The 20,574-nt window shown below is 31.6% G+C and overlaps 1 protein-coding gene across 2 annotated transcripts; it reads left to right on the top strand.

The window, feature by feature from the left end:
• The first annotated feature begins 1,557 nt into the window (after nucleotides 1-1,557).
• On the top strand, nucleotides 1,558-18,745 carry LOC143075427 (ER degradation-enhancing alpha-mannosidase-like protein 1). Of its 2 annotated transcripts, XM_076250826.1 has the most exons (12): nucleotides 1,558-1,879; nucleotides 3,897-3,969; nucleotides 5,809-5,909; nucleotides 8,729-8,900; nucleotides 9,453-9,636; nucleotides 11,802-11,893; nucleotides 12,534-12,616; nucleotides 13,311-13,431; nucleotides 15,794-16,038; nucleotides 16,836-16,932; nucleotides 17,136-17,330; nucleotides 17,974-18,745. In XM_076250826.1, exons 1-12 carry the CDS (start codon nucleotides 1,626-1,628, stop codon nucleotides 18,061-18,063), a joined length of 1,707 nt encoding a protein of 568 aa, XP_076106941.1. In that variant the 5' UTR covers nucleotides 1,558-1,625; the 3' UTR covers nucleotides 18,064-18,745. The 2 variants fall into 2 exon arrangements, with proteins under 2 accessions (XP_076106941.1, XP_076106949.1); XM_076250834.1 differs by lacking the exon at nucleotides 3,897-3,969 and having other exon boundaries at nucleotides 1,747-1,879.
• Nucleotides 18,746-20,574: the final 1,829 nt, after the last annotated feature.

Raw genomic sequence — 20,574 nt, 5'->3', positions numbered from 1 at the left:
ATTGGTCCTAACCCGATTTTGAAGTGCACCTAAGCATGCAATACAATTATGTATAATTTGTGTCTTATATTAGCGATGATTGATATTATCATAACTCTAGTAATGGACCTCCCATTATCCATAGTGAGAAACCATCATATTAAACGAAACAAGACTGGCTGTAAAAAAAATGAGGACGATCAATAAAAACAACAAACAAGACATCAATCCCGGGATTATAGTATAAAAGTCCTAGATCAATCCAAATACGAAAATAACTGTCTAAATGTCATGTTAAGGTTAAAGAAATCAGCATTAGACCGCAGACGTCTTCACAAGTATGTGAGCCATTATACTTTGGTCAAGCTCTTTCTTTTGTCGCTGATGAATAATCACTTGCAAGTGAATAATTCGACCTCATCGAATCCGTATTTATGTGACCTTTAATTAAACCCACAAGTCAGTAATGAGTTTGTTACGCATGTATTAAACGTGTTCAGCCATTAAAAGGAATAGAACATCAACCTTAAAAGTGAAACATAGGTGATCCATTTCATCGCCTGATTCGACTCACAACTTGAAACAAAATCATTCCAGCTTAAACAGCCGGATAAAAACGATACTGATTTAACTTTTTTAAAACTCATTACACGAAATCAAACAAACCTATAAAAGTACAACTGCACGATGTAGCTATATGTTTTTATATTAATGCTTCTGTTTATATTCGGTTATATGATTGTCGACAGTTAATTGATGTCACCTGAATTGTTAGAATAAGGCAGCAACCATTTGATTTTCTGGGGGGGGGGGGGGGGGGGGGGCTATGGTTTTTTTGTTCTGTACAAACTTTTTTTTTTCGCCTGCAGCGAAAAACAATCTATTTTTTTCACGACAATTCGAAAACAATTTTTTTCTTTCAATTTTAGCATTACATATAGTGGCAGCTGAGGGTGAAACATACATTTTATTTTGCTCAGAATCAAAAACAAATTATTTTTTTCTCCCAAAACTGGAAACAAACTTTTTTTTCCAAAAAAAAACCATAGCCCCCCCCCCCCCCCCCCAGAAAATCAAATGGTTGCTGCCTAAGATACACACGAAATGCTGATTTATATTTATCGAGTCCATGCATAATTTGCTTATTGTTTATTTTTAGACTAATAAATGACATATGGATCAAGTATCGTTTATTCTCAAATATTCCTTGCGGGTAAGAATATAAATAAATGATAAATTAATTTGCCAATGACCTATATAGACGTAATACGTTACATAGGTGGAGGGAGGGTCATATGTGTATAGATAAGATCGTGAAAAAAAATCATGTTTCCCGCTGAATTAACTTTTGTCTTTTCTGGCGACGTTCACAATTTTCATTGGTTAAACACTTTGTGTTACTCCGCAAATTTTGGAAACTGATTTATTTTCCACTTATAATCATTCATCTACGGCAAAATTTTTAACGCTAAGAAATAGGATAACTTTATTCTATGTTTTGATTGTGTGAGGTTGTGATAAAAATAAAGATAAAACTATATTTTGATGCGAATTAAATTCACAACCGGAATTAGTTGCTCGGCACTTCCTGTTGATGTTGATGTTTTGAGTTTAGCAGACTGCTTTATTGAAAGTGATGGCATACGATGAAAAATTGTCTATTTGTCTACACGCTCTGCCTTTCCTTGGGTTTCGTCTTAAATTTCTTTAAACTTGATGACAATTTTGATTTTAATGAAAAGAAATATGGTTATTTCAACGAGTCTGAGAGAATCGAACTTTTACAAGCAGCTAGAGATATGTTTCATTTTGGTTATGACAACTACATGAAGTATGCTTATCCTGAAGATGAATTGGACCCGATAGACTGTGAAGGGCGTGGACATGACCATGATAATCCGTAAGAAAACTTTCTAACAGATTGATATGTCCAACAAAAGCAACAGGCAAAAAAAGACTCATATACATTTTCATTCTATCCTATAGTCGCCGCCAGCTGAAATTCGTAGCGTTTATCGGTAAAAATAATCTAAACTATCAATCGCGTTCACTCGAGATATAGTTTTTCACATTCCATTCATAAATCGCAAAAAGAAAAACCACTACTGACCTACCTTTTAAGTGATCGTACTGTAATAATCCTGACCTTCACTTTTTCATAGACGATTTTGAATGGTGGAATCAGCCATTGTTTTTACCGGAAGTGTTTCCGTGGAGTTTAATTTCATAAAATTTGCATAAAGCGCGGGAAACCTTTTCACATCAATGAAAGGAACATTTCAGGAAACTGCGTACAGTGACGAATGTCATATGTAAACAAATGATCCTCATAGAAACGAAGATGGCGGAATTACAATGGAAAATATTCTGGATAATGTGAAGGTCAGGATTATTACAGTGTGATCACTTAAAAGGTAGGTCAGTAGTGGTTTTTTTTTTTTGCGATTTATGAATAGAATGTGAAAAACTATATCTCGAGTGAACGCGATTGATAGTTTAGATTATTTTTACCGATAACTGCTACAAATTTCAGCTGACGGCGACTATAAGACAATCGTCCAATGGAACCTTTTACCAGTTACTGCTGTCCAATGCACCACAGTTGAAGCATTCAGAGAGCAGATTCCTATATCTGTTCTCAACCAATACTACACCATGTAATGTAACACCTTGTAAATAGTTTTATCTATATGTACAGTGAAAATCAAAAACAAGTTATTATTTCTTTATTAAATTTTTTAAATTTTTTTAATGTAAACATAAAATTGTAAATTTTACCCACGCATGCACGGCACATAGTCATCAATATTATGATGGAGTGCGGAAACTAAAAGAAGAGAGACATCACGAACATTGTCACAGACTTAACAAATCATTTTGGTTTACAATTCTGTTCAAACAATTGAAGAGTTCATACCAAAATTTGTTTTAAAGTTCTTTCAAAAATTCTCTCCCAAAGTCAAGATTAAAAAAAAAAGGAATCATCTTTCCTTTTACACTCAGTATGTGCCTGTCCCAACTTACCGAAGTCAAGCAGTCTTCACAATGGACTTTTAGATCTACAAGCCTGGAAGTCTACATTTTGAAAAATTTAGTTAGATTCTGTTGGCCTGTAGATAAGATTTTTACAAGCCCTTGAGCAATTTTACAAGCCTGGGCTCCTGGGCCTGTGGTTCAGCGTGAAGACTGGTCAAGAGCCTTCAATTCAGTGGTTTTAGTATCGTTTGTTGCTGAACATGTACATCATATTTTGTTTTTGTACCTAAATCTTGCCACAGTTTTCTCATTGAATTATTTTACTTTACATTTGTCATTTCAGGGCCATAGCTGCCTTTGGGGTATGGGTTTTTGCTCATTCTTTAAGACTGCACTGTGGCCACAGTTGTTAACTTCTATATCATCTGGTCTCTGATGGAGATTTGTCTCATCATTGCTGATCATTGACAATCAGATCATATCTTCTCATTTATATATATATTACATCTACACACACTCAAAACACATGCATCCAATTGAAGTGGTACAGAATGTTCAGTGAGGTGTTTTCCATTTTTGAAACGATACTGACAATTCATTATTAACTTTTACTTTCACTTTCATTTTAATGTTTTCAAACCATTAATTGTGACATAATTGTTAACCTTTTGGTAATCCAATATGACTGAAATTCATTTTATGTACTTGACCACTTGTTACCTATCATTAAATTGTCCTGAAAATGTCACTTTAAGTGGAGAAATATATTATGCATATAGACCAGAATAAAGCATTTCCTTGCAGTAATCCAGGATGCTGTTGTTTTTTTAATAGTTTTAGGTATGAAATAAATTTATTGCATGATTTTCTTAATCCTAAAATTAATGAAAAGTTAAAATACACAGTATTTTAGGTAGACATTATTATTTGTATTTTTATAGATCCAACATCAATATTAATGATGCCCTTGGTGACTATATGCTTAGTCTGGTTGATACATTGGATACACTTGCGGTAATTATGGTTTAAATGAAAATAAGGAGATTTGGTATAGTTGCTACGAGACATACAATGTAGATGAAAACAACTACAGGTCACCATACCACCTTCATCAGTTAGCAAAAATAATTACTCATAAAAGATATAAAATGATCTTGGATTACAAATAGTGATATAATTCAAAAGAGAAAACCATCTGCCTAATCTATACAACAACAAAAGAAAGACTGCTACCAATGCCAGCCACTGGCTCCTGACCTACATTTGTAGCTTGGGACAGGCACTTAAAGAATGTGACTGGGTTTAGGGTTAAACATGTTTGTCAGGAAGACCGGTACTCTAACCCAAATTTCCCAGGGACTGATTTAAAAATGTCTTCAATCTCTTCTATGCCTCTGTGTGCTGTTTACATGGTTTTTTTAATCAATAGATATTCAGTTGTAGGTTCACTACTGAGTACTCTATCCATCAGATATCTCCAGATCACTTATCCTGATTAACTACACTGAACCTCTGCAAAACTTTGATCACCTTTTCACCAATAATACATGTGTATATATCACAATGTAATTCAATTTACAGCATATAAATGAAGTTCTTCATCATGTACATGTAGTTTATATACATGTGTTATATTTATAGTTTTTATACCAGCATGCAAGTTCTCAACAAAATACTGTGAAACCACCACTATCTATCAGGTCTTATCAAATTTGATTATGACATGTATAATTTACTTCATTTCAATCCAAATTTGTAGTTTCCAAAGAAACATTACACCCATCTACTGTAGAAACACTCATTTTCATGGGGTTGAAATTTCGTGTTTTTGTGTCTTAATAAGATTTCATGGGGATTTAATTTCGTGGAATCCAATAAATGGAAATAATATTATATAAATGTTAAATTTTTGTGGGTTTTTAATTTTGTGGAGATATTCTTTCCACGAAATAAACAAAATTTAATCCTCCACGGAAATTACTGCTTCTACAGTATATACTTAGCGCACCTGTTATTATTTTATGAAATTGTATGGGGAGTATTATTTTTCCAGACTTTGAAACTAATACAAATGTACATCTATTCAGCAAAATTATAAATTGTTAGTACATGTTGTCATTTAAAGACCCCTTTAGGAGTTGGGTGTTGGTGATTGATGTCAGAGGGATATAAAAGGGAGAGTGGGCTTTTGTCCCCTTGTAAAGTTTGATAAATATGTTTATTTTATATAAAATTGAGAATGGAGATGAGGAATGTGTCAAAGAGACAACAACCCGACCATAGAACAGACAACAGCAGAAGGTCTTTAATAGGTCTTCAATGCAGCGAGAAATTCCTGAAACCCAGAGGCGTCCTTCAGCTGACCCCTAAACAAATATATATACCAGTTCAGTGATAATGAACGCCATACTAAACTCCAAATTATACACAAGAAACTAAAATTAAAAATAATACAAGACTAACAAAGGCCAGAGGCTCCTGACTTGGGACAGGCGCAAAAATGTGGCGGGGTTAAACATGTTTATGAGATCTCAACCCTCCCCTAATACCTCTAGCTAATGTAGAAAAGTAAACGCATAACAATACACATTAAAATTCAGTTCAAGAGAAGTCTGAGTCTGATGTCAGAAGACGTAACAAAAGAAAATAAACAAAATTACTATTTACAAGTCCCTCTCCTATGGTTCTAAGTTGCTGGCATGGGTCTTCCATGAATGTACCTGTTTCAATTCCTGGATGTGGTCTGTTGTACTGTCCTGTATTTTTGGTGATTCTTGTTAATATCCTTTCAATGCATCAATTCAGTATACAAAATTATATAAATCATATTTATGAGATTATTTATTATTTTAGATAATGGGAAACAGCACAGAATTTAAGAATGCAGTACAGATTGTGATAGATAATCTTGTCTTCAAATCAAACACAGTGCAAGTTTTTGAAGTAACTATAAGGTAAAATTAACTATTTAATTATACTATATTAGGCAATATGGTGTTAATTATTGCAACTGAATCAGTGATATTCTTTTTCATTGGTTAAATTGATGAAAAGGGAAGATTTTTTTTTATGTGAAATGTATATACACGTAAAACATTTTACTCCATTATATTATTTGAAGTATTGTTTCCTTTATTGAAATTAGGCAATTGGTACAGACATAGTTTATCCTCTTTGTCCAGTGATAGTCGAAAATTTAGATGTCTATTTTCATGTTAAAGCATGTCTGATTTTTTTTTCACATTTTTTCTCAGCACTACAAATCAGAACTTCCTGAAATTTGGAATCAAATTTATGAGAGTATCCTATATTGTGAAATCCTTTTTAGATTCATCCTTTTCTGTTAACCTAATGCTTTAATATATATATTCTTAAACATAGTGGCCTTTTATAACTTACTATGTGGTATGGGTTTTGATCATTGTTGAAGGCTGTACATTGACACACATTTGTTAAATTCTATGTCATTTGGTCTCTTGTGGAAATCTGTCTCATTGAATTGACAAACACAATATTTCTTCTCACTTTCGTATACATGTATGCAATTAATTTTTATCACATTTTTCTCTGAAGCTATATTTCATAGCTTTGTTAAGTAGAGAATAAAGAACAATGTTAGCATGCTACACTGTAGTAATGTTTGTTTAACCATCAGTTTTTCTACATGTATGTAAAAGTTATTGAGAGAATTATCATTATTGTATCCATATTTTGGTATTAAGTATGATATCTGTACTAAGTAAGAAATTATTTCTTCATTGTACAATGTTGTATAATGCTTTAATTTGTATATTAATTCTTACACACAACTTTATGAATAAAAATATTTAAATGTCAGATTGTTGAACAAATACAGGTTAATAAACTTATACATGTAACATCTGGAAGACAAAATAAAAATGTATTTACAATATAAATCAATAATTATTAACTTAATATCAAATGCACTTTGTAAATTAATGTATAATTCTTTGTAACCAATTAATGCAAGCAGCATCATTAATTTCTTTGTGACATTTCCTTATGCTTGTATTTCTTGGTTCTTGAAGTAATTATTGAGATGTCCTGATTTCCCAATATATGTTTCTCATGTACATGTACATATATTGTTGAATAATAAATCAACATTATGACATATGTTTGCTGAAAATTTTATGGTTGCTATGTGCCAAATTTACTTCCACAACCGAGAGGTCCAATAATTTAGAAACACTGCTACATGTGTATTAGGTCTGTTCCAGAAAAAAGCTTCTAAAAGATTTGATGGCACTTGCATATCAATTTCGAGGTGAAGGGGTTGGGGCATGGAACATAAATACAAAATGTATTTCATCGGTAGACATGAAAGTATATTCAGACGTCTACTTTTTAACCGGATTTTTGTGACAAAAATGTCGGTTATTGATTTGGGGATGGGCGGGCTGTCGGGCGGGCGGGCGGCAATCAATTGTTGTCCGTGCATTAACTCATGAACCGTTCAACCAAAGCTTTTAAAATTTTAATATGTTATTACTGACAACTATACGAAGATCAAGTTCAATAATGGCGATTTTGACTTTTACCATTCAGGAGTTATGGTTCTTGAAAGATTGGAAAAAGGAGTTGTCCGTGCATTTACGCATGAACTGTTCTACCAAAGCTTCCCAAATTTTAATATGTTGTTACTAATGAAAGAATGGAGGTCAAGTTCAATAATGACGAATTTGACTTATACCGTTCAGGAGTTATGGTTCTTGAAAGATTGAAAAATGGAGTTTCCAGTCGTGTCCATGCATTTATGCATGAACTGTTCTACCAAAGCTTCCGAAATTTTAATATGCTGTTACTGATGACAAAATGGAGGTCAAGTTCAATAATGACGATTTTGACTTTTACCGTTCAGGAGTTATGGTTCTTGAAAGATTGAAAAATGTTTTTTTCCGTCGTGTCCGTGCATTTTCTCATGAACCATTCAACCAAAGCTTTTGAAATTTTAATATGTTGTTACTGATGACAAAATAGAGGTCAAGTTCAATAATGACGATTTTGACTTTTACCGTTCAGGAGTTATGGTTCTTGAAAGATCGTAAAATGGCGTTTCCATTCAGGTTGTTGCATTTACTCATGAACCATTCAATCTAAGCTTTTCAAATTTTAATATGTTGATACTGATGACAAAATGGAGGTCAAATTTGATATTGACGATTTTCACTTTCACCATTCATCAGTAATGGTTCTTGTGATATAGCCAGGACACAAATAAATGTTAATAAATCCGGTTTGCTGTCGTTGTGACAGCCTCTTGTTATAAATTATCTGCTATAGAAATATTGATGGCTTGTGTTGATTTTAGGATGGATTATGCTACAAAATGTTATATGTGAAGATTAAAATACTTCACACAAGCATTAACATGATGAAGTGTTCAAAATACTGTCCATCACCCTGATTACTTTTATAATTCAGTAATGAATGACGAACAGTAAACCAACTAATTTTCAGAGCCAGGGGCAATTTTTTTGTGACTTTTGCTAGAAGAAAAATAATGGGAATTTAAATTATTGTAAATAGGTAAAAATATATATGGATCTCATCAAGAGAATAAGAAAATTGTTATAATAAATTTCTACAAAGTAGGCTAGAAAGTGTCTGCCACGAAATTAAGTATCTGCACAAATGAGTTAGTTTAATACAGTACATGTATATTTATTTAAGTTAAGCACTGCTATGAACTTGCAGCTTATACATGAAAAAAAGGGGTGATTATATTTTTTTGTTTCTTTTGTTTTTCCAGAATGTTAGGTGCCTTATTGTCAGCCCATCTTATCATCACTGACCCAGAACAGCCATTTGGTAACATGAGTATACCTGGATATGATAATGAACTATTAACCCTGGCTAATGACCTTGGCACAAGGTTACTTCCAGCTTTTGAAAACACAAAGACAGGAATCCCATATCCTAGGGTTTGTATAATATGAAAAATTGAAGTCCTACCATAGTGAATCTTAACACTGAATTTGTGATCGGTGCCACATCTGAAACAGAAACTGCTTACCATTTTGGAGCACCGAGCTGTGATCACCCTCATTTAATTGTGTTGTTCAGTCATTATTTTTCTATTTAGCATTCTGTAAACAGTTACTTGTCTTTTCATTTGTGGTCTTTTCCTTCAACTTTTATTTTTTATTTTCCCTCTGATACATTTGGCCTTTTTTTTACATTAACATTGTGTTTTAGTCATACTTTTGTATCATAAGTAGTAAAACAAATACAGTGGTATCCACTACAAAATTCAATGTACATGCAATAACATGACACTCCGTTAAATTAATGATGTTTTTTTTTTATATCCATGGAAAACAAGGGGAGAAAAAGGTTTTGATAAAAAACAGAAATAGGATGAGTCACTTGATTATGCAAATGTCAAAATAAAAAAAATAAAATTGTAGTACCTAGATATGTTAATAAAGGCTTTTCCATATAAACATAGCACAAGTGTTTTTTTTATATTTTAGGTGAACTTAGAGAATGGTGTGCCAGTTGACTGTGTCAATACAACATGTACATCAGGAGCAGGAACTCTGGTCTTAGAATTTGCTGTTTTGTCCAGATTATTGGGTGATCCTATATATGAATCTTATGCAAGAAGAGCAGTTAGAAATTTATGGCAGCTTAAGTCTAATGTCACAGGATTGCTAGGTATTTGCTTTGTTTTAATTTTCTTAGCTTCATAGTTGTTTGTGATTAAAAGCAAAAATGTGCCACACATTTAAGACCATGTCCAGAGCAATTTGTCACATTAATTAAGATGTGCTTGCCTGTTAGATAGCTATGTGAACCTGGCTCAATTCAAAATCCTTGCATATATTTATGGCAAATTCAATAAGGTTGATTTTTGGTGAAGTACCATGAAAAATTACCATTTAGAACAATTTTAATACTTGTTATACAGAATATTTTTTGATTTAGTGTAATGACACCGGCATTATGAAAGAAGATGTGTTAAGTAGTCATCATAGTTAATTAAATCCTTTTCTTCTAATATAAAAATTTCACATTAATTTTTGTAATATCACTGCATATAAATTTTAGGCTACGTCTTATATACAAAATGAAAGAAACAAAAACAAAGATCATATCAGTAAGTTTCATTTCTTGATATAAATTTTATATGTCATAACCAAGTCACAAATTTCTATTTCCTCAGTAAAAAATCTTTTCTTAACTTTATCATAAGTTTAATTATTAATCAAGTCCTTTAAACTTTTAACACTTACTTAAACCTAATTTTAATAATGAATTTCCAAATGAAGTTCCCAAACAAAATGTTTCTATAAAGTATTTATAATTCTGAAATATATTATCTCCCTTATCAAATTATCTCCCTTTATCAATAGTGATTTTATAACGTGTACTTCCAAAATATAAATAAGAACATGTTTTCATTTGTAAAAAAAAATAATAAACAACTGCTAAGCTAACAAAGCATACACTATTAATAGCAGTAAATTAAATCTGTATTAACAATTCTAGGTAATCATGGTTGATTAATATTATTACTACACATACCCCAAGTAAGGTGAGAGTAGACATCTCATTGAAAATGATCTCAAACTTTATAAATCTTTCTGACAATAAAAGCTGATCACAATAACCTTATAATAGCATCTATAATTCTAAATGGTTACTTTTCCTGGAGTAATAAAGATAGCATTTCTGATTTTCAAAGATTCTCTTTTGTTTCTTAGCTCTCATTTTATAACATCATTTCATCCAAATAACTTTGATTCATAATGAACACACACCTGGTCAAGACTCTCAACCATTAAAATATTTGCATAACAATTCCCATATTATGAATTGAGATGTGTTAAAGTAGTCATCCTAGTTTATTAAATCCTCAATACATATATATCTATTATACAACTGTAAAATATTTTTGTTCATCGTTGTCAGAAGACACATTTCATTTCCTGACAATAACTTAAGTTTAAGTGTATGAGTCTCTATGAAATTTTACAAGAAGATTTAATACCACAAAAGGAAGATTGGGATATAATATTGTATTATTTAAATAGATGTACCTGAAAACTTGTATGAAGTGAAATTATAAAAAAATTTAAATTGAAATTTTTATATTAGAAGAAAAAGTTGTATATGGAGGATTTAATAAACTATGATGACTACTTAAGGATGTACTTAGGTGATCTAAGGTAAAATAATAAAAATCAAGAAATCAAAATTGATACTTTAAGCTGGAAGAATATTAGAAATGGATCAAAATTAGCTGAAAATATTGATAGGTCATGGAGTTCCTTTTAAAGATATTTGATTTATAAAATAAGGCGGGAAAAGGCTGACTCAGACTTTTACCTTATATTTGCATTGTACTATTTGGGTCTGAAATCAAAAGAAAGAAAATCAAGAATCTGCTTAAATTTTGTCAAATGACCTTTTATGAGCTATTAAGTCTTATGTTTAAAGATAAGTAGGTGTTATGGGGCAAAATACCTTGTATGAGGGGGGATAGGAGGGGTCCTGATCCCGAAATCCCGGACTTAAAAAAACGAAATCCCGAGGTCCCGAATTTAAATAAAGTAAATCCCGACGTCCCGAAATCCGAAAAAAATGATTCCCGGATCCCGAAAGGGTCAATCCGAATTCCCAAGCTTAAAAACGCCCGATCCCGAAGTCCCGATAAAGGTCTTATCCCCCCTCTTGTATCATATGGAAAAACACCACAGAGTCTGAACATTTGACACTTATTCCAAAACCCCACCTAAGTACATCCTTAACACATCTTATTTCATAACACCTGTGTCATTACAGTAGGATGCTAAGAATTCTTTTGATATTCTTTTCAGGAAGTGTTTTAAATATCCAGACAGGAGAATGGACAGGAGAAATGAGTGGTTTAGGAGCAGGTCATGATTCATTTTATGAATATCTGTTAAAGGTTTGTAAAAAGAAGACCTTTTGTTATAATCATTAACATCCATGCTGGTTAAATATTCATAAATAATTGAATGTAAGATCTACCCCTCTTCGGGTCTCATTTTGCACACAAAACTAAAATCCTGGAAATAGTGCATTTATCTCCTTTATGCCGGTTACGAAATACATGTTTTACTGAATGAATTTTTCCCAAATAGGTCAAAATTTATATAGAAAGCACATATGGTGAAAAACATTCTTTAATTTGTCTAAAAATCATCAAACCTTTAAAACCCATGCATATAAAAATAAGTTTCCCCAAGACAAGATGAAAATGTATATTCTGCCCAACAAAATGAAGAAAAAAAGCTGTGTACAAAAAAAATCAAAAAATCTGTTCTTTATTTTTAATATTTGACTGTAATGAAACTACATATATGTTGGAGGCTAGTCTTATGTGTTAATAGTTTATAAGGTATAAGTGACTTGCCATAAACAAAAAAAATCTAAATTAAAGAGTGGCTGTTGATACAGAGATTCAGTGGTGAAAAAAAATGTACCTTAATTTTATAATTCATGAAATAGATGAATAGATGCATTGTATAAATCTGTTTGCCACTCTTGTGAAAAAACTATATAATAGATGTCTTTTTCTTTTTTAGAGTTATATATTATTTGGTGAAGTAGAAGATTTAGAAATGTTTAATGAAGCTTATGAAACAATAAAATTCCATTTACGTAGAGGGTAAGTTGCTTTTTTATTGGTGAAGATTTGAATTAAAAGTACATGCAGACCTGTAAATAAAGGACATCCTCAAGACATTTTTGAGACCAGCATGACATTTCTAGATAGGTAATTTGAAGTGATATTTAAAATTCATAGATATAACTTCAAAGGGACAAGAAAAGAAAAACAAGACAGGTTTTGTGCTTTAAGGGGTGACCTTAATGACAGATTTGACGTGTGGGTTTGTCTATTTTCATGAATACCATGTACCATGTACCAATTTTCATTGATTTAGAAAAAATTGTTTGTCAATAATAATTGATTTTGTGATTTGGTCAAATTCTGCAAACATGCCTATAGGATTTTTATAGGTGTGCCTTTAACGTTATGGTGGATTGACTTTTTTTATCAAATTAAAGCGGATCAATATTTAGCAAACAAGAGTTGTCATCATGTTGTTAAAAAAATATCAGTAGGCTTTGCAATGAGAGTAACAGCTGAAAGAGACTAGGTGCATGACGTACACAGACTTAATTCTATTACATTTAAATAAGAAATCGAGATCAATTAGAATAAAAAACTTGCTAAAAAAGGTGTAGTATACACAGAAACAATATAGATATTTTAATTTTTAAACAGCAATTATGTTTCTCTAAACTTTTGATATTAAAAATATTTTTTTATCTACTTAGATTTATTTTTTCACTTTCAGGAGATTAAAGTGTAATAATGGTTCAGGTTATCCCCCTTTGTATGTTAATGTCCATATGAAAACAGGAGATACTGTAAATAATTGGATTGATTCGCTGCAGGCAGCATGGCCAGGTATTCAGGTAAGATATGATTGATTCGCTGCAGGCAGCTTGGCCTGGTATTCAGGTAAGATTGGATTGATTCCCTGCAGGCAGCATGGCCTGGTATTCAGGTAAGATTGGATTGATTCGCCGCAGGCAGCATGGCCTGGTATTCAGGTAAGATATGATTGATTCGCTGCAGGCAGGATGGCCTGGTATTCAGGTAAGATATGATTGATTCGCTGAAGGCAGCATGGCCTGGTATTCAGGTAAGATATGATTGATTCGCTGAAGGCAGCATGGCCTGGTATTCAGGTAAGATATGATTGATTTGCTGAAGGCAGCATGGCCTGGTATTCAGGTAAGATACGATTGATTCGCTGCAGGCAGCATGGCCTGGTATTCAGGTAAGATATGATTGATTCGCTGCAGGCAGCATGGCCTGGTATTCAGGTTAGTAAGAATGTATAATTCTAATGCAATTATTTTGTATCACTGGTTCTGATTGGATGACAGTTAGAGTAAAATTCGTAATCTCCTTGTCTGTAACTAAGGAAGCCGAAATTATGAATGTATTGACATGTAATTTCTACAATAATAAGCCAAAAAACTCACATGTTGCACCTAAAAATCTTCCTTGTATCAAATTTTATTACATTCTAAAGTGGCACAGAAGCCAGAAAACGCCTGGTGTTTATGTTTGAAGCCGGAAGCATATTATGACGTCACCAAGTGTAGGGACCAAAGAAATAACATCTTTCGTGGAATTTTCTTCAATGACGTTTTTACACTGAAATAATGATTGTCATTAAAAATTATTCACTTGTTTGCATTAGAATAGAGATAACTGTATTGTATTTGAAGCTTTGCGGACGTCCATGGGTAGTTTTACTGTCGCAAATACCCGTTTACCTGTCGCCAGGTAAACTAAATTTTCATCAGTAAAACTACCGATCTACGTCCTTAAAGCTTCAAATACAATACTTAATTTTACTATTGATTATCTAGATTGTGTTGTTGTCAAATAAGTTTTGCTGATAACAAGAATTCTTTGGGTATATGATACATCAACCTCTAGCCGCTGTAATATTAATATTGAATGTGGTTATTTTATATGAGACAAGCATATCATTGTTATGATGTAATTGGACAAATCTGGTAGCATTGAACTTGTGTGACCTAGATAAGATATGTTGTATGTAAATAATACTGTGACCAAAAGGATATTGCTTTTTGTAAAAAAAATGTTTTGAATGATATTCAGATAACATTGGTGGGATATTTATATAGATTCTATATTATTTTAATATTTTTTTTAGTTATGGTTACTGTAGATTCATTATTATTCCTGGGATACCAATTTTCGTTGATTTAGTGGGGCGTATGACATTTGCGCCGATTTTGAAAATTTTCATTCTTTCATTTGCGCCGATTTCATTTTTTCATTTGCGCCGATTTTATAATTTCTCCTAATTGGATTTACAGGTAAGTTTTAATACTTTTACCTGAACTATAATTTGAGGGTAAATTGGTAAATCTGGATATCAACGTTGTTCACTTATGTTAAATAGATATAGGATGATGTGGTAGGAGTGCCAATGAGTTAATTCTCCATCCAAGTAACTATTAATAAAAGTAAACCATTTTAAAGTTTATTTTCATTCATATTGCTCTGGAACTTTGTTGTAACACGACGGACATATTGTCCACTTAAACGGACCGAGGAGTCAATTCTTTTCCTTTTTTATATCATCGACGGCCATACATATCGGAAGGCGAGTGTCCTGAAAAATAACATATCTTACCGATGTACCCCCAAAGCGTGTAAAGCCAGAGACACAACGGATTCTGATGGGAAGACTATTGTCAAAACACAGAAAGAACATACTCATGTGCTGTTGACCGAAAGACAGAGTCTTACGAACTACGGGTACGGCCAAGGAAAAAGTCTGAAGATGTGTCTAGTGCGCCTTTAAAGACTGGGATGAAGAGTTATTTCATTGACACTCATAACACATCTTATTATATCTATTCACCTGTAATTACCTGTAATTTACCTGTAAAAAATTGGCGCAAATGAAAAAAAAAATTGGCGCAAATGAAAGAAAAAATCGGCGCAAATGCATAACGCCGATTTAGTGGTAACAGGTGAACCACAAATTTGAATGTTCAATGAAGTAGAAATTTTCTATAGGATTGTATGCAGACTTATCAAAAACCATGAAATCAAATATCCATGAAAATTGTTACCCACGAGAATGAATGAGTCCATAGTATTTTACATTGTCATCTTGATAATTTAAAAAAAAAATAATACCCCGAAAATTTCTAAACTTTTTGTAAATTGAAATATTATGTGATGTATTAAAGTTTATTTAATGTTAATATTTATATATTCCAGGTTTTAAATGGAGACATTGAAGAAGCTATATGTTCTCATGCCTTATTTTATTTTATATGGAAAAAATATGGATTTTTACCAGAAAGATACAACTGGAATTTACGGGTACCAGAAGTTATGTTTTATCCACTGAGGCCAGAACTTATTGAATCCACATACTTCCTTTATCAAGCAACTAAAAATCCATTCTACCTCCATGTTGGAAAAGAAATCCTTCAAAATATTAATACCTATGCAAAAGCAGAGTAAGTTATGATATTATATATTATTTTTTGTGGTGTGCTTGTTTGGCTTATTTGGATGGTCAACTAATTCATTTAAAACAAAATCAATACCTTTACATGTGCACTTTTTAATTGGCAAAATTTATTTAAGCAGGTTTTTTTCTATACGCGAAAAATAAGAGAAATTTACATCTTGCAAAAATAACTGGCTATACGCTAATTATACATTAAATGCAAATTAAAACAGCTGTAAGGAAAGATGAGGCTTAAAATGAAAGTATTAAGTATTTTAGCCATCAGATAGAATGAGTGAAAATAACCCTGGAAAAATGTCCACATTACAAGATTTTTTTGTTGGTTCGAACTGATGGTAGACTTCATAGAAAGTAAAAAGACATTCAGAAATAGATCTATTTAAGGATGAACTGAGGTGATATTAAAAAAAAATCTAGAATGAAGGAAAAAAAAATGAATGAAGAAGTCAGAAGAACATGAGATTAGGAACAAAATTAGCTAGCAATATTGGTAGGTTATTAAGCTCCTTTTCAAGATATATTTTTTTAAATGTTTTGGAAAAAGGCTGACTTGGACTTTTACCTTATATTTGCATGTGTATAATTGGATCTCCAATTGAAAGAAAAATTTTGGTAAGTGACCTTTTGGTGAGCTATTGAAGTCATAAATGAAAAGAAACATGGATGTTATGGGACAAAATATTTTCCCTATATCTTTGGAGGAAAAAAACAAGGAGTCTGAATATCTGTTAACAATTCCTAAACCTGACTTAAGTACTCAATACTTATTATTTTGTTTTGTAGATGTGGTTATTGCACAGTGCATGATGTCAATACAAAGGAATTGGAAGACAGAATGGAAAGTTTCTTCCTTAGTGAAACTTGTAAATATCTGTACTTGGTAAGTAATTCTTCAGTAATGACCTATTTCTTACCAAATAAAGGGAAGGGATGCAAAAACAACACTTTGTTCATCACTATTGCACACAGATTTAAGGATTTGCTGAACATTGAAATGTTATACATATTCTCGTTATCGTTAATTTTATTATAAATTATAACTTTGATTCAAATGATGATTTCTCTTTTCCTTTTTAATTTCAGTTGTTTGATGAAGACAATCATTTAAATAAACATGCTTCAAAATATGTGTTCACGACAGAAGGACATGTGTTCCCTATAGATAAAAGGTTTAGAGTAAAACCATGGGAGGAGGATACACAGACTGAGGAGAAGGAAAAAGAAAGTGTGACAAAAGTGATGAGTGTGGTGAATGTAGCAGATAATTCTACTTTCAATGTAAGTTAAAGTCACATATAAGTCAATTGTCTGGCTGTGGATTCATTACTATTCTTTGGATTCCAATTTTCATGAATTTTGTGAATACATGGGAACCACGATAAAAATGGTCAATGAAAATCAGTGTTTTTTAAAGAAATATATACAGAATTTGTAAAACATCTGCCAAATCAAACATCACAGGTTTTTCTCACTCCAAGAAAATTAGTACTCATGCAAATAGTAAATCAACAGTATTTTATAGATATTTAAAGAGGGAGGTAGAATTTATTTATCAATTTTTGTTGATATTTACTGAAAGGATTTAATGGAGTAAGGGCTTTAAGACCATTTTGTTTTTGCCCAAGAGATAAAGGTTTTGAAAACTGCTATAAATTTGCAAATAGAAAAGGCAAACGCACAAAATCAAGGAATATAATAAGTAAGACAAATCAAGAAATATGATGATTTGTGTCAAAATTATATCAAATTCCACAACAAAATTATGACAGATATTGGTTGGAAATAGTCTTCTTCTTCTACAGGTACCTATGGACCAATGTTTCATTTCTGAAATCACACTCAACAATCACATTAATAAATGCATGCTAAAATATTTGAATTTACATTATTATTTTATTGGCTGTTAACTTTTATATTTCAGTGTGATACCATTCCTAATGATCGTAAACATTTTCTACCATTAAGAAGTCCATATTTTGAACAGCTTCAGAGTGCCATTGGTATAGATTGATGTGTACCTGTTTTAGGTCACTTAATTTATTAACTGTCTAGGGAAAAGGCCTGATGGTGGATTTAATTTGTTTTTAACTCATAAAGAACTTTACTTGACAGCACTGAATATGATTGGATATTCAAGGAAAATTCTGTATTTTTGATATTTTGAGCTTATTTCTTCTGTTCTCAGCTCATTTTATTGTAGCATATGGCTAATCGTTTTCATCCATTGTTACCGAAAAGATTGTTACAATTGCACAGGTGCTCGATTTGCATTTGTTAAGTTATTCAAAAATATTCACTCATGTTGTAAGACAAGGGTTCAGTTAGGGCTTTTCCATAAAAACATACATGGGACCCAGGGAATGCACTTTGAAATCTCAACAATTGATGGGTGTCATCTATGATTTTGCATAGTGGAAATGTAAGCGAAATTCTAATTAGCCTCTATTGGTGGTTACCCCATTTTTAAAGTGCTTTCCCTGGGTACCATGTATTTTTAATGAAACAGCCCCATGACAGATACTTCTTTTACATTGTGTTTACTACAAGTCTCACTGTTTTTGAAGTACAAAGTGGTCTTATTGGATGATCACTGCTTTAGCAATTTTACACGAGTAATTTGGAGATTATACAAATCTATATGTTTAAATTAATCAATAATAATATTCTTAAGAAATGTTCATAGATGCATTATTTTCTTACTGTCAGTATCCAATCACCTTTGGGGTATTTAAAAACCTTTTGTCTGACCAGTTTAAAAAATTGTCAATACAATTTGTCCATTTAAATTGTACAATAGGTATTGTGAGAGCTATTATCAACAGGTGGTCATTTAACTACCTGTAGAATTACCTGGTTTGTTTTTGACAGAGCTTATTTAAATGAATGATAGCTAGCTTGCTTTTCTCATGTCCAATGTCCTGAATGGACTATTCTATTTAGGTATGGGACATTTTACCTTTAATTCACTATTTGTTTTTTCTTATAAAGATATTTATTGTAAATTTATTCATTTTGCTTACAATCACAAATGAATCGTTGCTGGTAAATCCCACTTTCATAATGAAGAATAAAGCGCTGAAATTTCTATTCACTAAGCCAGTTGTACTTTTTTTGATATATTGAAAATAAATTTTTAACAGTAATTCCAATTGAAGTAGATCCTGAATATTAAATGAAACTTAGCATCACTACTATTCCATTTTAGGAATCGTAATATAACATGAAAATATATCCCATTAGAAAACACCAAGCCACACATAATTCATCTTGTAGAATTATTCACAATTAGATGGGCTATCCAAAAAAAATCCATTTCACAAACACTTTAATTCCATATCAGGAATCAGAAACTTAAAATACATCCCACATTAAAAACACCATGAAGCAAACATATATCTACTTTTTTCATAAACTAAATTCACCCATTGAAATTTCCATCTTGACTATTTAGAGACACAAAAAGAAATGGCTTAAAATGTCCCATATCTAAATAGAATAGTCTATTCAGAACATTGGTCATGATACATGAGGAAAGCAAGCTAGCTATCAGTCATTTAAATTTTACTTTTAGGAATAGTGAAGATTTTTTACTGGGTAGTAAAATAACCACCTGTTGATGAGCTCTCACAATACCTATTGTACAATTGAAATGGACAAATTGTGTTGACAATTTTTTATACTGGTCAGGCAATAGGTTTTTAAATACCCCAAAGGTGATTGGATACTGACAGTAAGTTATAAATAATTTTGTTATGTTGACTTGTTATGCACTTGTTGTCAAAACACAGCAGATCTCAAATTAATTTCTTCATTACTATTACATGAGTTGCTGATAACAAAAATGGATATGATAGTGTGAAAAAAGACATGAAAAGAAACTTGTTACTATTATTTTTATTTTATGTAATAAATATATCGAACACATATTCTATTGCCTTAAATAACTTCATCTATGTTATTGTTTCAATTTTTTATTTAACCCTAAATTCAAAATAAATATGTAAATGAAAAATCACAGCAATATTAATAAACAGGAAGTACATTAAAATTAGTGATGTTTTATATTTATTCAAGATATATTTCAGTCACTTAAGATTATGCTCAATTTTATTTGCATGAGCTTGAATTTTAATCTCATTAGACCATTTTATATAGATGCTTGGTAGATTTTTCATCTTTTTTATCTGTTGCAAATTGAAAAAATATACATTTTTCCGTGTACACCAACTACCTGTATGAAATTTTAGAAAAAGGTGGGTATAAAATCAAGTCACTTAATATGCTTGACACCTTAGTTTAGTAGCTAGGATTATAATGTAACTGTGGGTTCATAACAGTTAATTTTTACAGATCACCTACTACTATATCAACAAAATTCACAAAAAAAAAAAAAAAGTATCCCATAAATATTATTGAATCCACACTAAACTGTTTTTGTGTCTTGCATGACCTTGTCCTTAAATCTACATCATCATTTATATAATATATAGCTGAACTGCAAAGATTTAAATGAAAATCGGTT

The sequence above is a fragment of the Mytilus galloprovincialis genome, chromosome 1 (assembly GCF_965363235.1).
Source record: "Mytilus galloprovincialis chromosome 1, xbMytGall1.hap1.1, whole genome shotgun sequence".
Classification (NCBI taxonomy): domain Eukaryota; kingdom Metazoa; phylum Mollusca; class Bivalvia; order Mytilida; family Mytilidae; genus Mytilus; species Mytilus galloprovincialis.
Note: the sequence above shows the minus strand (reverse complement) of the source record. Positions and strands in the feature narration are given on the sequence as shown.